Below are 17707 nucleotides of genomic sequence, written 5' to 3'. Positions count from 1 at the left end.
TAAGCCTCTCAGCACATGTCAAAATAGAAGCGAGAGATATCAGTATTTCTGTAATGTGCCTGAACGTTCATCAGGAATTTTTTGGAGACTGGCAGAGGTTTTCCTGCAATTTTTAAGCTTTGCCGAGCATCTGGGACTTGTGGAAAAAATAATCCCTTTTTCTTTCCCCTTTTTCCTGACCGCTCAGCAAAGGGCAGTTTGCAGCGAGACCCCCTTTACCTGAGTGCTTGGGTTAGGATAAGCAGCAGCTGCACTTTGAAATGGGCCATTTCCTATTATTATGGAAGGGATGGAGGCTTGGCATGGGGTAACCTGATATACCTGTTGTTGCAGGAAAGGATGTCCTGCTGGCGTTTATAGATGTTTCCCATCTATAAAGCCATTACGCTGACTGTATGGAAGGGCCAGGCCCGATGCCGTCACAACAGGGAGAGCTGCATAATAACCGGCGGTCCCAGCCAGCACTTGCACAGCGCTTTAGGAATTGGGTTGCGTGGCCAAAAGGCTTAGTAAGAGGGAGGATAGCGGCGTTGGAGGGGTAAGGGAAGAGGCAGTGGTTGCCTTGAGGCAGCAAGGCTTTGGGGAGTTATAATTATATCGATCGTTTGGGGTTGAAAGATGTCTGCAGAATTTGCTTGGACCCGTTTTGTGGAAAATACAAGCTTGCAGTTGCTGCTCCGCAGCTGCCCCAGGCTCTGTTATTCCAGCGGCTCGTCCCTGCCGGTGCCGATACGGGAGGCTTCGGAGGGAACCTGGGGATAAGCTACCTGAAGGCAAAACTCCTGTCTTGTGACGCTGTCTAGCTTGGGTAGTGCTTGGAAATGGATGGGTTCAGATGGGTTCTCCAGCTAGGAAACGCAGCTCTGAACTGCGGGTGATGTGAATGGGTAGTGCATCCAACCGGGTAATCTCTTGGTAGCTGTATAAAATACTACGTGCTTGTAAACTGGTATTAACCTGTCATGAAACTCCAGTGTCTTGCTGCAGGGAAGGGGCAGGCGATGCATTGACCAAACTGCTTTGCTTGATCCTTGTTATTGCTTGCTGTTGGGCATAGGGAGTGTTGGGACTGTCGCAGATAGCTTGCAAACCGTAATGCAAATGTAATGCCAGGTAGAGCTCAGAAAGTGAGTGTGTCTGCAGTGGTTCTCGGGGCAGGAGGCTGAGGGTTTTGGTTTTCTGGCTTTCCTTTTAAATGCTACTAAATACAAGTAGGATTTCCTCGAAATCAGAAATGAGCTCATTAGGGCAGGTATTAATGCCAAGCATGGAACTCTCACAGAGGTCTTTTTTTCTTCCAGCGGAACTTTTAATAAGGCTTATGGTAAGCATTTTTTATTAATATTATTCTTCTTTTTTAGCAAAAGAAAAGAATTACCCCTTAAAAATGAAAACGTAAAAGAAAAACCATCTGAAACTGAAGTTACAGCAAGCTATGCATACAGCAATATAAACCAAATATAGCTTTCTGGTACTTAATGATAATTACCATATAGATCTAGAAATCCTTAGGGCATTAATGTTTCTAGCATCTTGAAATACATCAGGTCAAACTGGCACAGGTATTCAGATCCTCAAGTTTGAAATGTTGGTATGAATCCATAGGGAATTTGAGTTAACTGGTAAGTAAAGATTTCCCCCATTTCTTTGGTTTTGTATGTGTTGTATTTTAGACGTGATGCTTCATTTTTTCTGTTAATGCTCCTAAAACTGCGTGTTTCAAAATGGGGACTAACTCTGTCTCAAGGAAAGGGAATCAGAGTTAGCAAAACAGGAAAGTCAGGAATGAGTGAAGTCATGGAAAATCTGTGTGATGTTTTGCAGCTTGGTAGGAGTATAACGTAAGTGTAAAGTGGACCCATTAGTGACTTATACAGTGACCTCAGTGGACATCTGTACGTATGAATGGGGTACAGTTACAGCAACAGTATTATATACAATATTATAAACAATATTAAAATTTTCTATATTGGCAAGATAAGTGTTAGAGCATCTTCTTTAAGTAATAATTAATTTCTGTGAAATCCTCTTTTGATTTTATAAGCTCTTCCATGTGAGCTCTGATTCGTCATCTTGCATTGCGATTTATTTATGTGTTATCTCTAAGCGCTACAGGTCTAGATGGAACTGGAGGGCTTTAATCTTTCACTCTAATAAACTCCCATACCAAGCAAACAAACCCCAAACCCCCAGCAAGTTTCTTCTCACTTCTTCTTTACTTTGGCTCACAGGTGATGCTTAGGGCCATTATCTTTCTTCCTCAAACTAGGAACGACAGCGGCTGGAGACGATCCTCAACCTGTGTGCGGAATACTCCAAATCTGACAGCGACCCGGCTGCGGCCACAACGGTTGCTGATGTCCAGAAGATTAACAAAGAACTCGAAAAACTTCAGCTCTCCGATGAGGATTCGGTGTTCGAAGACTCCCAGATGAGCCTGGAAACGAGGTTCAGGAGCCAGTTGAAGTCATCTGCAAGTGATTCGGACTTCTCGGAGCTGAGCAGCCACAGTCGCGGCACTGCCGCCCTCCTCTCCTCTAGAGGGTTGAGAGCTGAGGAGCACTTCAGTGACGGTGCGAAGTCACCACCTTTCGCTGCTCCTGGCTTCCTGAAGGATGCCACCGAATCCTCTTACCTGAGCATCACACCAAAGGTAACGCTCTGTAGGAGGAAAGGGTACAATCCAGGTCTGACTGCTGGAAATCATAGAACCATAGAACAGTTAGGGTTGGAAAGGACCTTAAGATCATCCAGTTCCAGCCCCCCTGCCATGGGCAGGGACACCTCACGCTAAACCATATCACCCAAGGCCTTGTCCAACCTGATCTTGAACACCACCAGGGATGGAGCATTCACAACCTCCCTGGGCAACCCATTCCAGTGCCTCACCACCCTAACAGGAAAGAATTTCCTCCTTATATCCAATCTAAACTTCCCCTGTTTAAGTTTTAAGCTGTTACCCCTTGTCCTATCCTCCTCCAGGAGTCAGCTTTCCGAGGTCTTAGGTGTGAGAAGACCTAGGAACTCATACAATTCAGCAGTCTGGCAATGATTAGTCCATTTTCTATGGAAGCTGTTGGCACTGGAAGGGTTGGGGTTTTATTTCGGAGGTATGTACAGTTCAGGAAGAGTTTTGAGATGTTCTGAGGGAGAAGGATTTGCTTGAACAGTCATAGCTACCTAAATAAAGGAGGGTTTCAGGAACCCTGTTTGGCATCGTGCTGGGATGTAGGAGGGAAGGGAAGCTCTGCTGTCTTCTCCCAGCCTGAGGCTCCTGTCTCCTGTAAGAGGAGGATGTTTCCTCATGGCAAACCAGAACAGTTGCACAGGAAGTGAAGGAATGTTCTGTGAACCAGATTTACTGTCCCAGGGCTGGATCTGAGCCCCTTGTAGTCACCTGTTGTCTCTCCTGGGGTGCACAGTGGCAGCCAGCCTCCTGCTTCCCTCACCCAGCTCCTGTGTTTAATGAGCTGCAGCTCCTTTCCTGTGTACTTCATGCTGCTATTCTATTACTGAAGGGAGATTGTCCTTTAAAGAATGAGGTGGCAGCATTCCGAACGGTTTCCTTCAGCTAGAGCAGCAGCAGCATCCTCTGGGCTGGGTCAGTGCCCAGGCTCTGGTGTGTCAGACCAGCAGTGCAGCAAATCCTGGTGACAGGCAGGGTGTTAAACGTCTGTATTCAAGAGTTAGAATCAGGAGCATAATAAGGCCAAGCAAAGCCAGAAAACCAGGTTTCTGTTTTAACAAATTCAAGCCTTCAAAATACTTTGTCTCCTTTTTGTTGTTATTTGCACACTGTGTGCGTTTCAGCATGGTTATATGCCTAATATAAATGGTGTTGAACCTCTGCTAACTTGCTTATGCCTTTATTGTCTATAGAAGTCTGTAGGTATAGAAGGGAGAGGTGTGATAGACAAATAATATGTCTTATAAAGGAGAATCTGTCTGAAAATCTGCTGAGTCTTTCAATGTGAATTTATGCTGAACAGAAACATGCTATTATGGTTTCACTTGGTCTTTCTGTGTTGAAAGGTAGTAAGGCACAAGTTACTGTGGTCTTGCATTTCTTTCCCGTTCGTCGCTTTCCTTGTGCAAGTCAAAAGATCCCATTTTAAATCCTTATTAGGAAGTTGAAATCAAAGATGTTATGTCAGCATTATCCGAACAGGATACCGGACAAAAAGAAGCTTTCCTGCTAGGATTACTAATGCTAATCGAGGAATACCATTCATTCATTCACTGTAAAGTGTGCTCTGCTAAGCCCTCAGAAAAGCAATAACAAGCAACTGTGGCCATGAAACACAGCTCATTGTTTTAACATATCGAGATGGGATTTGCTCAGGATAAAATGCCTGCTCTCAGAATAGCCATTCAGTAGCTGAGCTGAGCCTCCTTTGATGAAGGCTGTGTGGTCCAGGGCTTAACACTGCCCTGCTCACAGCCCACCTCTCATTCTGACTGGGGACAATGAGCGAGCAGCTTTATGAGGGTAATTGGATCGCAAGCCCCTGGGGTCAGAGGAACATGAAGAATATGTTTGAAACTCAATACTCTTTGATCTAGCCTTTGCTGGTGTAAGATCACAGGTGTTTCCTTCATAATGTTGTTGAATTCTTGGCACAGGCAGCTAGGAAGTAAATGTAAGTAAATCTAGTAAGGCAATGGAAAGAGCAACATTAAGGTACTACTTCCTCAGTGCTAACTGGGGAGACAGAACCAACTTTTGTCCTTATTTTACAGAAGCTGCCCATCTTAATGGCTGGGTACAAAAATGTCCTGTCCTGCCTCCTGGCTTTTATTATATGGACAGCTGAAATTCACATAAAAAGCATCTTTCTCTGTTACTCTTATAAGGGAACAACTGGGTTTTTGCAACCTAAATAGCACAGCATGTAAAGTATTCTCAAAGGTTAGGTTTTAATAATTCCTGTAGAATGAATGGTATTTACTGTTACGTATAGAATTTACTTCCAGTGAGTGGATGTAAACTGTCATGCTTGTATCTCATGTACACATTCTAAATATAGAAATAGCAATGTAGTAGATCTGAAATTTGTAATGAGTTCAAAACCAGCAGTACTATGTTTGCTTTCAATGAACACAGTATGAAAGGGGAAAGGAAAGGCAAGGCTGTGTTTAGCTCTCTTTCTAATGACCTTCTTGTAACATGCAACTGCAGATACCAGAATGCACAAGTGATGAGCAAAGAGGGCAGGAGCTTGGTCGACTGGAGGAGGAGCGCATAGTCATACTAAATAACTTGGAAGAACTGGAGCAGAAGATCAAAGATTTAAACGACCAGATGGATGAATCTTCGAGAGAGGTATGAAATATGTTTTGGGTTTATAAGTCGTGCTTGTTAGGTATGTCTGCATAGCAGAAGTCTGGTGGGTTCAGCAAATACATAGGGAATTCACAGATGTGTGAAGCCTTCGTATTCTGTGCTTTTACACCAGGATTAGGCACAGAATGATGGACCTGGCAGTCTCCGACTTACGAAGGTTATCTTTCCCCAGCTGGGAGGTGGATGTGATGCTCAGATTAGGCGTTCCCAGCCATAACCATTATACTCCCAAGTGGAATTAGAACAGTCTTGCTTGTTTAATGGTCACTCAGTTGATCTGAATACCTTGTGTCACTTGGGAGGTTTATGGTGGTATCTCCTGTGACTGTTTAAAGAGAAAGAAAGTGAGACAACTTCCTTTCAAACCTCTTTGGCTTTACAGTGGCAAGGGTATGTTGGCACCCACTTGACGTCTGGAATGTCACAGTTGCAGACTAAGCTGGCCAGGCATTTGGGTTGTGCTTGCTCCAGTTATCAGCGACAGGAAAGAAACAGCTGTTCCAGAAGGGTTTCCTATGGAGCCTGGGCACAGAGAGTCGGTACAGTATCATAACAGGAGGAAGCACAGAGAAGAGATAGGAAAGAAAAAGTCTCTTCAAACTAAAGCTGGTTTGGACTTTATTTTGCAGTATTTTATGTTGCAGCTTGACTTTGTCTTAGATTTGTTGATCTCTTTTTTGCGGCAGCAAAACTTATTTCCTCCTTCCATCCCCTCCCCCTTTCGTAAAGGTTTCTTCGTTGTGAATAATCAGCTGCTCACCCCCCTTTCCCCAGCAAATAATGTGTCTTGAGATGTCTTCATAATCTGGACTGCTTCTGAAAAATGTTTTGTGTTCCTAGTTGGATATGGAATGTGCCCTTTTGGATGGGGAACAGAAATCTGAAACAACAGAGCTGCTGAAAGAGAAGGAAATATTGGATCACCTAAACAGAAAAATAGCCGAGCTGGAGAGAAATGTTATTGGTGAAAAGGCAAAGGTAATTGAGTTGTCTTAGCTCGATGTTTGCTCTCTTCGCTCGGTCCTCAATATGCCTTTATATGATTAACATATTGATGGAGGTTATTTTATGAAGTACTGTCTGAGTCAATTGACTTGATAAATGTGGGAGAAAAATATAGTTGTCTTGACATCATCCTTCTGGAAAACTCTGATTTCCCAAGGTGTGTTTGACCAGCAAAATACAGTATGCTCAAGTAAAAAGACCTGACCTAATATAAAGATATTTTTGATTAATGAAACAGCCACAGAGTGCTTGGACTTGGGTTATCTGTTGTTCAAAAGAACAGCACTGATTGAACTGTTCCACTGCCTCCCGTTGTAAGTTCTATATTTTGAATGGGAAAAGAAATAACAAATCCTTTCTCAGCAAAGGAACAGAAGGCAAGAAGGCTATGGTTTCAGAAAATGCCTTTATTATTATATAGAATATATGATATATGACATCTGTCAAGCATGTAATTTTAAAGCAATTACGTTGGTTTATTTTGTTTGCTGACTGACTGCAATTTTAGTCCTGTAGAACATTCTCTCTGTGATTAAGTCCAGGGAATTAATCATTTCTCCTATACAGTCATATAATTGCTCTCAAATATGCAGCAAATACACATATGTAAAAGCATGCATTTGCTAAATAGAATGGCACTATAATAAGACTTTAAGTACAGAAGGGAAAGGGCCTACAAGATGAAGCTGTCCCCCTCAAACCAGGGAGCACTGGCCCTCTCCAGCAGGCCCTCGGGTGGCCTCTCCAGGCGAGCGGTTGCCTTCTCCGCAGGGGATGAGCCATGGCCAATAATACCTCAAGGTCAGGAAGTTTTTCCAGGGCTTTCAGCCAGTAATGTTTCATCCTCTATCCCATAATTTAATCCTGTCACTTGTGGAAATGCTCTAGCTAGTATCTCCCTTTTTATTTTGTCAGCTCTCCAGAAATATCTGGAAGTCTTCTGCTTTATTTGCTTTTTCTTAGACAAAGGTGCACATTTTTAGCTCTTTCACGGTTCCCATTTACTTCACCTCTTACAGCTTGCATTGTCTTACTCTCAGCTTTTTGTCTTCAGCCTCTGCCTACCCTGTCATGAGCCTGAATGCTGGTTTGTAGCTGCACTCATCGAGCCTGTGCCTGATGAGAATGGTGCTCCCACCTCTCCACGCTGCGGCATGATAGCACACATCCCGCTTAAGCTTGAGCTTTTGTGGACTTTTCTGCCCGTGCTTTCCTCGTGCCTGTGTACTCCTCAGTGATCACTCAGCTTTCGGGGTGATCACATTTTAAGTTGCCCGTAGAACGTGTTGCATAGATGAGTTTTAGTATAAAGATGAGTTTAGCGTTGGTAACAGAAGATCGGGTGGTGCAAACACAGACCCTTCAAAGGGATGCTGCTGGATGTTGCGATTGGTAGGTGGTAACAAATCACATATCCAGGAATTCAAGAGCTCTTTTGCCTTATATATTTATTCTCCAGTAGCCTAAAAGTTCAATGAAACTAATGGAAATGATTTTAAAACGTGGGGTTTTAAACCTTCCTTTCGGTCTTCTGATGGAACATGAGTGAGTAGCTGTCAGAAAACTACAATTCCAGCTCTAGTTTAAATTCTCAGTTGGACTGAAACAGGGAAAGCAGCCTAGAAATAGCACTTCTGTTATTTAAAAGGCAAATTCACTCAAACCACTTGGTTTTCCCCGGTAGGAAGCACGCCGCTAGTCAGATCAGATGCAGTATTTTAGTTGTCTTCTCTGTTGTGTTCCTTTTTATTCTATAACAAACAAGCAAAACCCCAGCAGTTGAGTGTGTGTTTTAGACTGAAAGCCGTGGCTCAGTTAAGACTGAAATTGTAGATACAAACTCAAAGCCAGGGCGCAGGCTTTGTTCTGGAAGATGCCTGAAAGCGTTGTTATAAAAGGGGAGGTTTAAAAAAGAAGTGGGAGACGAGTTTCTGTGGATGGGCAAAATAGAGAGTGACAGCTGAAGGGTTCTGGAGACAGTAGTGTCAGCCAGCAAAACAGATGGCACTGATTGTGTCAACAACAGCAAGTTTTCAAGCTTGATTTGTGTGTCTGTACGGCTAAGCCCTGCAGATCTGATGCTAGATAGGCAGCATCTTGCTTCTGTAGCAGTGCAGGATCAGTCCCCCAAGAAAAGGGGTGCTGGGGTGGAGGCTGCAGGTGGTCCTTTTTGCTGAAACAATTGGAAAAGCTCAGGTTTTGACCACTTGCTGCCACCGTGCTGATGGTATTTTTTGTGTAGCTTCTTGCAAGAGCAAATGGCCCAGCATCCACGCAGTGATCTTCTAGTTGCCCGAATACGTTCACCCATAATAATAACCGGTGGTCTTGGTTTTGATGGAGCTTCCTGGCCAGAAGCTGTCAGGTCCTATTGCTCAGGCAGTGGTTACGTTTCCGTCAGGGTAAGGGAGTGGTATCTGAATGCACCGCGCGGTGCTGTCTTGAGGTGAGGGTTAATGTCACTCCCAAAACGATGGTGGGGTGTTGGTGCCGTCCATGAGGGTACTTGTCTCGGGAGCGACTTGAGCAGCTCCTGGAATTTGCCACTGATCTCAGCACCTGTTTGACAGGAAACCCCTGCCCTGGTTGTGTTTCACCCTTACCACGCACCTGTTTGCAAAACTTGTGAAATACTTGAAAAGAGAGATCATAAACCACAACCTAATGATGTGTTGTGTACGGAAATAGGCTCTGGTGGAAGCTCTTGTACTGCTTGCTGCCCAATTCTTTGGTTTATTTCCTTTCACAATTCACTTAGATAAGGACACAAAGCTTTGCCAAGCTTTGTGCAGTTTGAAAGCCACAGATTTTAGCCCTTGCAAGGCAAGAGAATCAGCTGGAAAACATACTTGAAGGTGGGAGAATGAGTTCAGTCTCAGGCCGTGCCAACGTGCTCTTTGCTGTGGTACATCTCTGTGTCCCAGCACCTTACCTGTAAATCGGGGAGGGATTGTGTAAGTGGGTCTGTACGTTAAATGGTGAGCTACGTTCTGATTTTGGTCGAGTCCTGTGCTCAGCCCTGCCTGAGCACACGGCAGGACTCATGGTGAGGAAGAACGGATGAATTGGCAGGGAAGGCAGTGTGGTGCACAACCTGCAGTGAGTTTGAAAGCGTTTCCCTTGCTTTTGTGAGCACGCCACCACGCACACTGTAAGGAATGAAGAAGTTAGGGTTGATCTACTTCAGGTTTGGAAATAACAGCTACAAGCAGTGATGGCAGAGCCTTTCAGCACCATTTCAAGACTCAGAGTAGTTCTGGCTATGGTGCATCTCTGCCAGATACAAGTGCTACCAGGACTCAGCTGTCCTGTCTGGGGTAGCTACTTCCAGAGCTGTTTGGCATGGCCCGTGCTTTCACCTATACTGGAAATTGTGCTAGTGTATGGAGGACAGTCCAGCTTAAAGTCATCTCATTCCTTCTTTCCTTTAACTACCATGTGCTACATACTTGGTTTTATCCACAAAAAAAAAAGATGACCAACTATAGATCTGAATACCAGCATTGAAGCTATTCATCACGAGTTCCAGTTTTTCAGGGACAGCCCTAATAAGTCACTAGCAATGCAATTTGACAGATAAAGCTTGAAGTAATCCAGTGAAGAGCTTTGCTTCAGATACTAACAAAATTACCTTGAGCACAGCCTGCTCTGGATATAGCCAACCAGGGCAGTACCCAGAAAGAAGCAGGCAGGTGAGCCAGTATCTCCCTTTTCCCTGCTGTCCAGGCCTGGCTCCCTGTAATTACCGTGGCAGTCATTCATGTTACTATGCTGTAGGTGTGCAATAAAGATGCTGTTGTTTCAAGTGGAATAGCAGCTCAGGTCCACGGTGCTGTTTACAATTGTGACTGCCTCCCGATGACCCTTTGCTCCCAAGGCTTAGTTCAGGATTGATGTCTGTCTATAAGGAAGCTGGAGAAAATGGTATTTGCCTGATTGGATAGTATCCAGCTTTACAAAGTACTGTTTCCGTAGTCTTCCTTGGTCTGTGTAGCTTTAAAACACACAGTCCAGCATATAGAATGGTTAGGGTTGGAAAGGACCTTTAGATCATCCAGTTCCAACTCCCCTGCCATGGGCAGGGACACCTCACACTAAACCATGTCAGCCAAGGCTCTGTCCAACCTGGCCTTGAACACTGCCAGGGATGGAGCATTTACAACCTGCCTGGGCAACCCATTCCAGTGCCTCACCACCCTAACAGGAAAGAACTTCTTCCTTATCCAATCTAAACTTCCCCTGTTTAAGTTTTAACCTGTTACCCCTTGTCCTTTCATTACAGTCTCTAATGAAGAGTCCCTCCTCAGCATCCCTATAGCCCCCTTCAGATACATGGAGAAGGATGCTTTAATGATTTGCCATGCCTGCATGTTTCCAAGTTAAATCATGAGGCTGAAAGTAAGAACGTAGCCGGGAAAGGAAAGCATAATCAGTGAGCGTGAATAAACAGGGATAACTGAAAGTGAGTAATGGATTCAGCAGCAGTGCTGTGGGAGGCAATCAGAGCTAAATGGGAGTTTTGGCAGAGAGTTTCCAAACAATTAGTATGTAGAAGTTGAGACTGCATTTGAAGAAGGGGAGGTTATTGCCTTTCTCATGGAGGACCTTTGCCTTATGTCATGATGGAAATACGTGCTCTGCAACTCCTTTATCAACCTGGGTTTCCTGTCCCTCCTCGAAAGCAGAAATCAAGACCAGCTGGCAGCGGATAACTCCTCTCTTTTTTTTTTTTGGAATACATTTAATTTTGCCCACATGCTTTTGTGGAAATATTTTTCAGTCATTAACAGACTATCCCAGACATGCCAAAATGTTTGAAGCCCGGCCTCTTTGCTGGATTAGTACTGGAAAGCCTTGCAAGAATCGAGTCAAGGAAAGAGCCGCTGTCTGATGAGCCGCTAGCAATCAAAGTTAAATGTAGTAGTGGTCTCTTCTCAGTCCTTTCTGTTCTGGATTCAAAATTCCTGCTGGTTCTTTTCTTCTGGCTTGGATCATTGCTTTGTCCTCTCCTACATTCATGAAGAAATAGTGCTCTAGATTCACGGGTTTTCTTTTGCCTCCCACATCTGTTCACTAGGACAGATGCTATTACTGTATACAGTCTTTTATATAATAATAAATTAGTTACCACTCTTATAGTAATAAGAACTACTGTGAAATACCTCCTATCATATTAAGCTCCCATTAAGCCCAGCATAATATTTTTTTCCCCTCTTAATGTTTTTTTTCATGAAACCCACAGGGATTTAGGGACAGACAACTAAACCGTGACAAGTTCTATGCTTCTGTTCTGAAAGAGCTCAAGGGATGTGGGAAAGAGTAGTCCGAAAAATACAGAAGAGGAGCACGTACAGTTTGTGCACAGAAGGATCTGTTTCATTTCAGCAGTATCTGTTTTAATAAGAGTTGTGTGTGGTCTGATTTGTGTCAGCCATAGCATAGGAAGTGTTTGTCATTTGCTGGCAGGGTTGGTAGACCTCAGGTTGAACACTTTCCCCAATCATTTGCTCCACCGAAGAGCTGATTACACTTCCTAGCCTGCTTTCTGTCAGGGACTAGACTATTTTCTTACAAATACATGGCAAGAGTTAAGTTAAGCCAGTTTTGTTAGTGAGTTGTTAAAGTCAAGTTTTCTTGCTCTTCCACTCATTCTCCAAAGCGTTTTACTGAACAGACGAGCTCTGTAGCATCCCACCGCTTCCAAGTAGAAAGGAATAATTTCTGTAATCTGTTAGTTCTCCTCCACTTCTAGCTTTTGCAGTAGGTTATTTTGGAGAAGGGGAGGGGTGTCCTTTAGGAGTGGAAAAGAATCAAGTTTGTCTAGAGATGGAAGATGAGATGGAGAAACTTCAGAACAAAGAAGCGCTCGTGCTCCTTTATTTCTGGGAAGCCTATGGGAGTGGTGAGACTAGCTGATTCCGTACTGAGAGACACAGGGTGTGCATGTGTGAAGCTTGGTGTGGGTAATGAGAGGTGGCTACCTTAAAACATGAGGATGTGTAAGTGGGTTTGACTGAGGAAGGTCTTGGAATACTTAGACTGGAACGTTATAGTGTCAGAGCTTGCTGGATGGGAAGGCATTCAGGGTTTTGGTTGGTTGGTTTTTTGTTTGTTTGGGTTTTTTCCTTTATTGATGGGTTTCTTTGTAGTTTCTATCTGAAAATAACACATACTATGGGCTTTTAATGCTTTGGTTTTGTGTTTGCTTGGGGGTTTTGTTTGGTTGGTTGGTTTTGTTTTGTGGGGGTGGAGTGGAAGCTTGTAAAGGAGCCCATGGCACCAGCCATACAATCCATTTCATAGTGACCTGGTTCCTTGCTTTATTCTTTTCTAGTTTTCATCTGGATTTTTGAGCAGCTTTCTTGTTTGATCCGCACTGATTCATTTCATCAGAGCCTACCAGTTTATGCAGGAGAGCTGGTTCAGAAGGCACATATGCATGCAGACACATGCTGCTCTACAGTTTTAGCCTGCCTGCCTGCAGTAGCAGAATGTGATGAATGACAAGTTGAAAAGCAGAACTTCTCTGCAGAAGGGGTGGGGGGACCTGCTAGGGTTTTAAGTATCAGCACTGATTTGGCATAGGGCATCCTTAGCCACAGGAGACTGCAGGGAAGCAATTGGTGTCTCTTTTTCTGTTGTTCCCATTCTTCTAGGAGCTGTGATTGTCTTTAATGCTATCCTTTCGTCTCTGTGTCCTCATCATCTATGAGATGTGTCGGATATATGTATACATTCTTCTTTTTCTCTTCTCTCTTGTCCCTAAAATCAGTTCTATGAGATCTAAAGGTTGATTTCCTTTTGTGACCATATTAATCGCTTCAGGGCTGTGTTCATACCATGGGTGCTCTGCTGACATCCCGTGTCTGGGCTCTTGGGAGGACAGTGTCACACCTCAATTCTTTCAATTGCTATCCTTCATGATGTTCATGTAACTGCCAAAACTGATCCAAGCTGTGCCCCAGCATCATCAAACTCCAAGTCAGTCCTGCTCCATATCCTAAAGTTCATTTAACGTGTATCTAGAGGCAGACCGTAAGCTGGGCAGTAGGCTAAAACTAGATATTATACTTTACTGAGCTGTACTTGTCTGGAAACAGGGTGTTAAGGATCCAGCCAGACTGCAGTTCCTGTGACTCTGGAGTCAACGCTGGGGCTGGGACACAGTTGTATGCAGAGAAACATTTACCAAGTACAAGCTCATGCGGTTAAATGAGGATGAGCAGCTGGAGTTCACAGCTCTGCTACTGGTCCTGAGCACACAGCTTATGGAGTCAGCTGCAGGCTTGCACTTAGCATCTTGCGCTTAGCATCTTGCACTTAGCATCTTGCACTTAGCTTGCACAGTTATTAGTGTTTTCCCTTCTAAAAGAACATGCCTTGATCCATTTATAAAAGAAGCTGTACGGAAAAAAATCTGATTATCCCTTTATTTATCAAGTTATTCTTTGTGAATTAAATGGACTTTACCAATGCACAGCCAGAGATGTCAGCAAACTGAACCCCACAGCTGCAAATGCCTCTCATTGCTGAAAGTGATATTTCCTGTCAAGACTGCACATTTCGAAGGGAGCCAGTTTGCTGGGATGTTAGCACTTCCTATGCTATAAATAGACCAGATGAGTATCGCTTTCAGTCTCAAAGGAATACATTTCTGGTTTCTTGAGGGAAGTAACGGTACCTCTGGCAGGATTCTCAGGGAGTTTTATACTTGCTGGGGATGTCTTCTCACCCTCAAGATTTGACTTGCTGGTTAGTGAATGAGCGTGCTGGTTGCAGTGCATAGATACCTAGAGAGCTATCAATAGCGTCAGAGGCACAATAACATCAGAGAAGTCCTTGCTGCCTTAGATTGTTATGTGGGCAGGAAAGGAAAGCAGGAAACAACGCGTCAGACGTCAATTGAATGTTAAATGGACATCAGGGTTTGTGAGGAGGGGAACTACCAGTTTATTTATAGATGCCCTTCCGTGTTGGAAGTAAGGATGATTCGGCAAATGGGGGTTCTGTGGGGACAGAGGTCTAGAGGTGACCTGTCAAGAGTTGCATGCTTCTCCTTCATTGTGCAGCTTGCATGTGCTACATCCTCTGCTTTTCTGAGCCCTGCTGCTGCTGTTGGAAGACAGAAACTAATACAGGAAGTCCAGGTAATTGAATATGCTGGCTCAGTTTTACAAGCTTAAAGAAACCCCCAAGTAACCATTTGGGTTCATCTGATTGTATGAGCTGAGAAGCTGCAGGTGTAAATGAAAGTTACAGAGCTGGGAATTCGGTTGACATCGGGCTTGAATGAGGATGCTTCCTGTTGTTGTTTCTAAATACTGGGAAAATTAAACCCCAGATCCTGATTCCACTCAGATTTAGAGATAAAGCCATAAAGAAAGCAGGCAGCTAATACATGTTTGATGCTGTCCCTCCACCGTGCGTGAGGGTTTGAAAACCTTGTCAGGATCAACAAAGAGAAGGTTTTGGGAAAGACCATTCTACAGTTTGAAATGGCAAGTACTGCATACTAGAAGTTTCTTCTCTATGGCACATGCCATGGGGTGCTGCAGAGTGTCTGATCATGTAGCAGCTGCTGAGCCACACATTTGATGTTAACATTAAATGATAATGGGGACTGGAGAGAGGACGAACGACTGGATGCTGTGACAGAATTCAGCTGATCTTGGAGCATCCACAAGGAAAAGCTGGAGTTTTGGGGCTGACACTGTTAATTTTTGAGTGTTAAGGAGAGTTAGATGTTACCCGAGAGGAGGTACATAACTACGGAACAAGAAATAGAAAAGGGAGCTACACCAGTGTGACTCTAGAAGGTAGCAGAGAGCTGGGCTTCAGAGCTGGTTTATTTATACCTGGCATATCAAGTATATTGGCTTTTCCAGTTCTTAATTGCTCAGCTGAAGAAAATGCATCTGCTGTGTTGGCCAGCGGAGGTGCAAGTAAAAGGCATTGAAAACATTCTCTGTGCTCTGATTTATCGGTTCCCACACTTCAGTCCCTAAATAAAGAAGAGTGTACAAGGTGGCTTTAAGTGATCTGCAGTCAGTCTCTGAAGCAGTTTTGCACAGCAAACCATGCAGTACTTTGTAATAAAGATGTAAACGTTTAGGGCTTTTGGACATGAGAAGCTATATGCCAAATACTGTTAGTTGGAATGAGAGGAAAGATGAGTGAGGGCAGGGAGGTCGAGCAGTCCCCTTTTAGCACAGGTTCACGTTCCTGTACCCTGAAGCAAACGTGTAAAATCACTTGGTGTTTCTGCTGCAACAGGATTTCCTGGCCCAGGTTTATTGCTTTAGAACATTCTGTCTCATTGTGTTTTCTCACTGCTTGCTAAATGTACTTATCTGTACAGAAGCGCATAGGCATGTAATTCATTCTCCCAGAGTGATCCATTTTCCCCTCACTGCCAGTCTGGTCGTTTCCCAACCATTTTGCTTTCTAAATCTACTCTTTCCTCTCTCCTTCATCATTACCTCACTAACATGGCTACCATTTCCTTTATTGTGTTTGGTTTTGTGTATATTAGGTGAGACAAGCGTTTGGGCAGTGGGCTTTAACAGCATCATACAGTGATGAGGGAGAGAATTAAGCACCGCGCTAAACTGCTTAATGTTTTGTTTTGATCATTTTGCATCCCACCGTTGCATTTCAACTAACAAGAGGTTTCTGTCTTTGACCTCCATGCTTCCAACTGTTCATTCAGGTTTTGCCCCGCACCGTCGTCATCCCTAACAACATCTTGGGTTTGAAGGTAATTGTGTTTTATTTTCTGGTTCATGCTTCAGGAGAAATTAAAACTTGATGCTGAGAGGGAAAAACTAGAGAGGCTTCAGGAGCTTTACTCCGAGCAGAAGACGCAGCTTGATAATTGCCCTGAGTCCATGAGGGAACAATTACAGCAGCAGCTGAAGAGGGTCAGTAGCAAGTTTCAAGATTGCACTAACTTTTTGTTGGTTTCTTTTCTTTTCTTTTTTAGAGTAAAGTGTTACTTGTTCTGTTTCAAGTATCTGCATCTTATACCTGTTACTAGTCATGAGGGTTATGTTTCCTTGTGGGATGCTTGTGATAGATGGTGTGTGCACAATGGCAAATGAGCAGAGTGCAAATGGGTGGGTTAGGAATCCTTTTGTGTTGAATGCTTCCAAAGCTTTGGGCTACGTGCCTGTAGTTAGCACCTTAGGCCTTGTGGGTGGTGTGAAAGCTGTTGTGATGTTTAGATGGTTCGGAGCATCCCTCTTTACCTGTGGGATGGGAATTGAAGTTGTGTGAGAGGGATCAGCCATTTTAGCAAGCTTTCCTGCTTTGTGTTTGATCTTGTTGTGTACCTCTCCTTTGCAATGCTGTAAAAGGCTGTCTCGGTGAAGCCGTGGATAATTTCTCTTTCTCAGCATATAACTTATAGCCTGAACAGTGTATAACTTACAGCTTAGCCTCACCTGCGCTTTGGGAAACTCATTTTTAAGATGATACCACTTACTAAAATAGGTTTATTTCTTCCTGTGTTTGCAACAGTTGCATCTTGGTGTAAGAACCTTTGCATGAAGTACAAATGCAACTTGATTTTTACCTTATCTATAACTGGAAAAGCTACAATATAATCTGTGAAGGTGCAGTTACTATCTGTAGAAAGATTGTAGTATTCATTAAGGTTAAGTGGGGTCTACAGCACATACAGTTACCTTTGGGGGGCAGAGGGAATAATTTTCCAAGCATCAGTACCATCTGAAAGACAAACTTGATCTTTCAAAAGTCCATCTTGGGGAATAGCAGTGTTAAATTCTGCAGTATTTGGGAAGTTTGATGGGTTTGAGACACTTGGGATTTTTCTGTAAGTTACCTTTACAGAAACAAAGGCAGTATTCTATAATATCTCATTCATATTAGAAGGAAATGAAGCCTTTCTTGTGTAGTCACATCCTTGAAGGTATTGATGAATGAGAAGTTGTGGTCCTGTTACTGTGGGATGGTAATAAATCCTTTTTCACTATTGACTGCTGGCCTGATTTCAGCTCTAACAGTTATTTTTCTCCTTTCTAGTAGCTGGTGCAGTGCTTTGGCTTTAGTCTGAGAACAGTGCTGATAACACAGCATTGTTTTAGTCATTGCTAAGTAGCACCTACCCTGACCAAGGACTTTTCAGTCTCTCATGTTTTCATGCCTCCCTGCTTCTTGTGCCCCTCCTCATGGGCAGAACATGAGAGGGGCTTCTAGTAGTCTGTTTGATTAAATGTTGTTAATTATTTTGTTGCCTTGAAATTGGCTTAATAACTATTTGGGATTTGAAAGTGAGACAAAACTTGAGATGTGGGGTGCAGTTACAGCTCCAGTTAGTCCTATTGCATATTATTCCAG

The 17707-nt window shown here is 43.6% G+C and overlaps 1 protein-coding gene across 5 annotated transcripts in view; it reads left to right on the top strand.

Moving 5' to 3' along the window:
* Positions 1-17707, top strand: part of PHLDB2 (pleckstrin homology like domain family B member 2) — a 115689-nt gene that overhangs the window by 71375 nt on the left and 26607 nt on the right. For 4 of the 5 annotated variants that reach the window (XM_057407404.1, XM_057407402.1, XM_057407406.1 and 1 more), the window contains exons 4-7: positions 2270-2653; positions 5180-5323; positions 6185-6322; positions 16141-16269. In XM_057407404.1, the coding sequence (XP_057263387.1) occupies positions 2270-2653; positions 5180-5323; positions 6185-6322; positions 16141-16269 (795 nt within the window). The remainder of the gene's footprint in view (positions 1-2269; positions 2654-5179; positions 5324-6184; positions 6323-16140; positions 16270-17707) is intronic. The other variant, XM_057407405.1, reaches the window with a different exon arrangement.

The sequence above is a fragment of the Pezoporus wallicus genome, unplaced genomic scaffold (assembly GCF_028554395.1).
Source record: "Pezoporus wallicus isolate ANWC-B61680 ecotype Strahan unplaced genomic scaffold, APGP_CSIRO_Pwel_v1 contig_13817, whole genome shotgun sequence".
Lineage (NCBI taxonomy): Eukaryota > Metazoa > Chordata > Aves > Psittaciformes > Psittacidae > Pezoporus > Pezoporus wallicus.
This window is presented reverse-complemented; position numbering and strand designations above follow the sequence as displayed.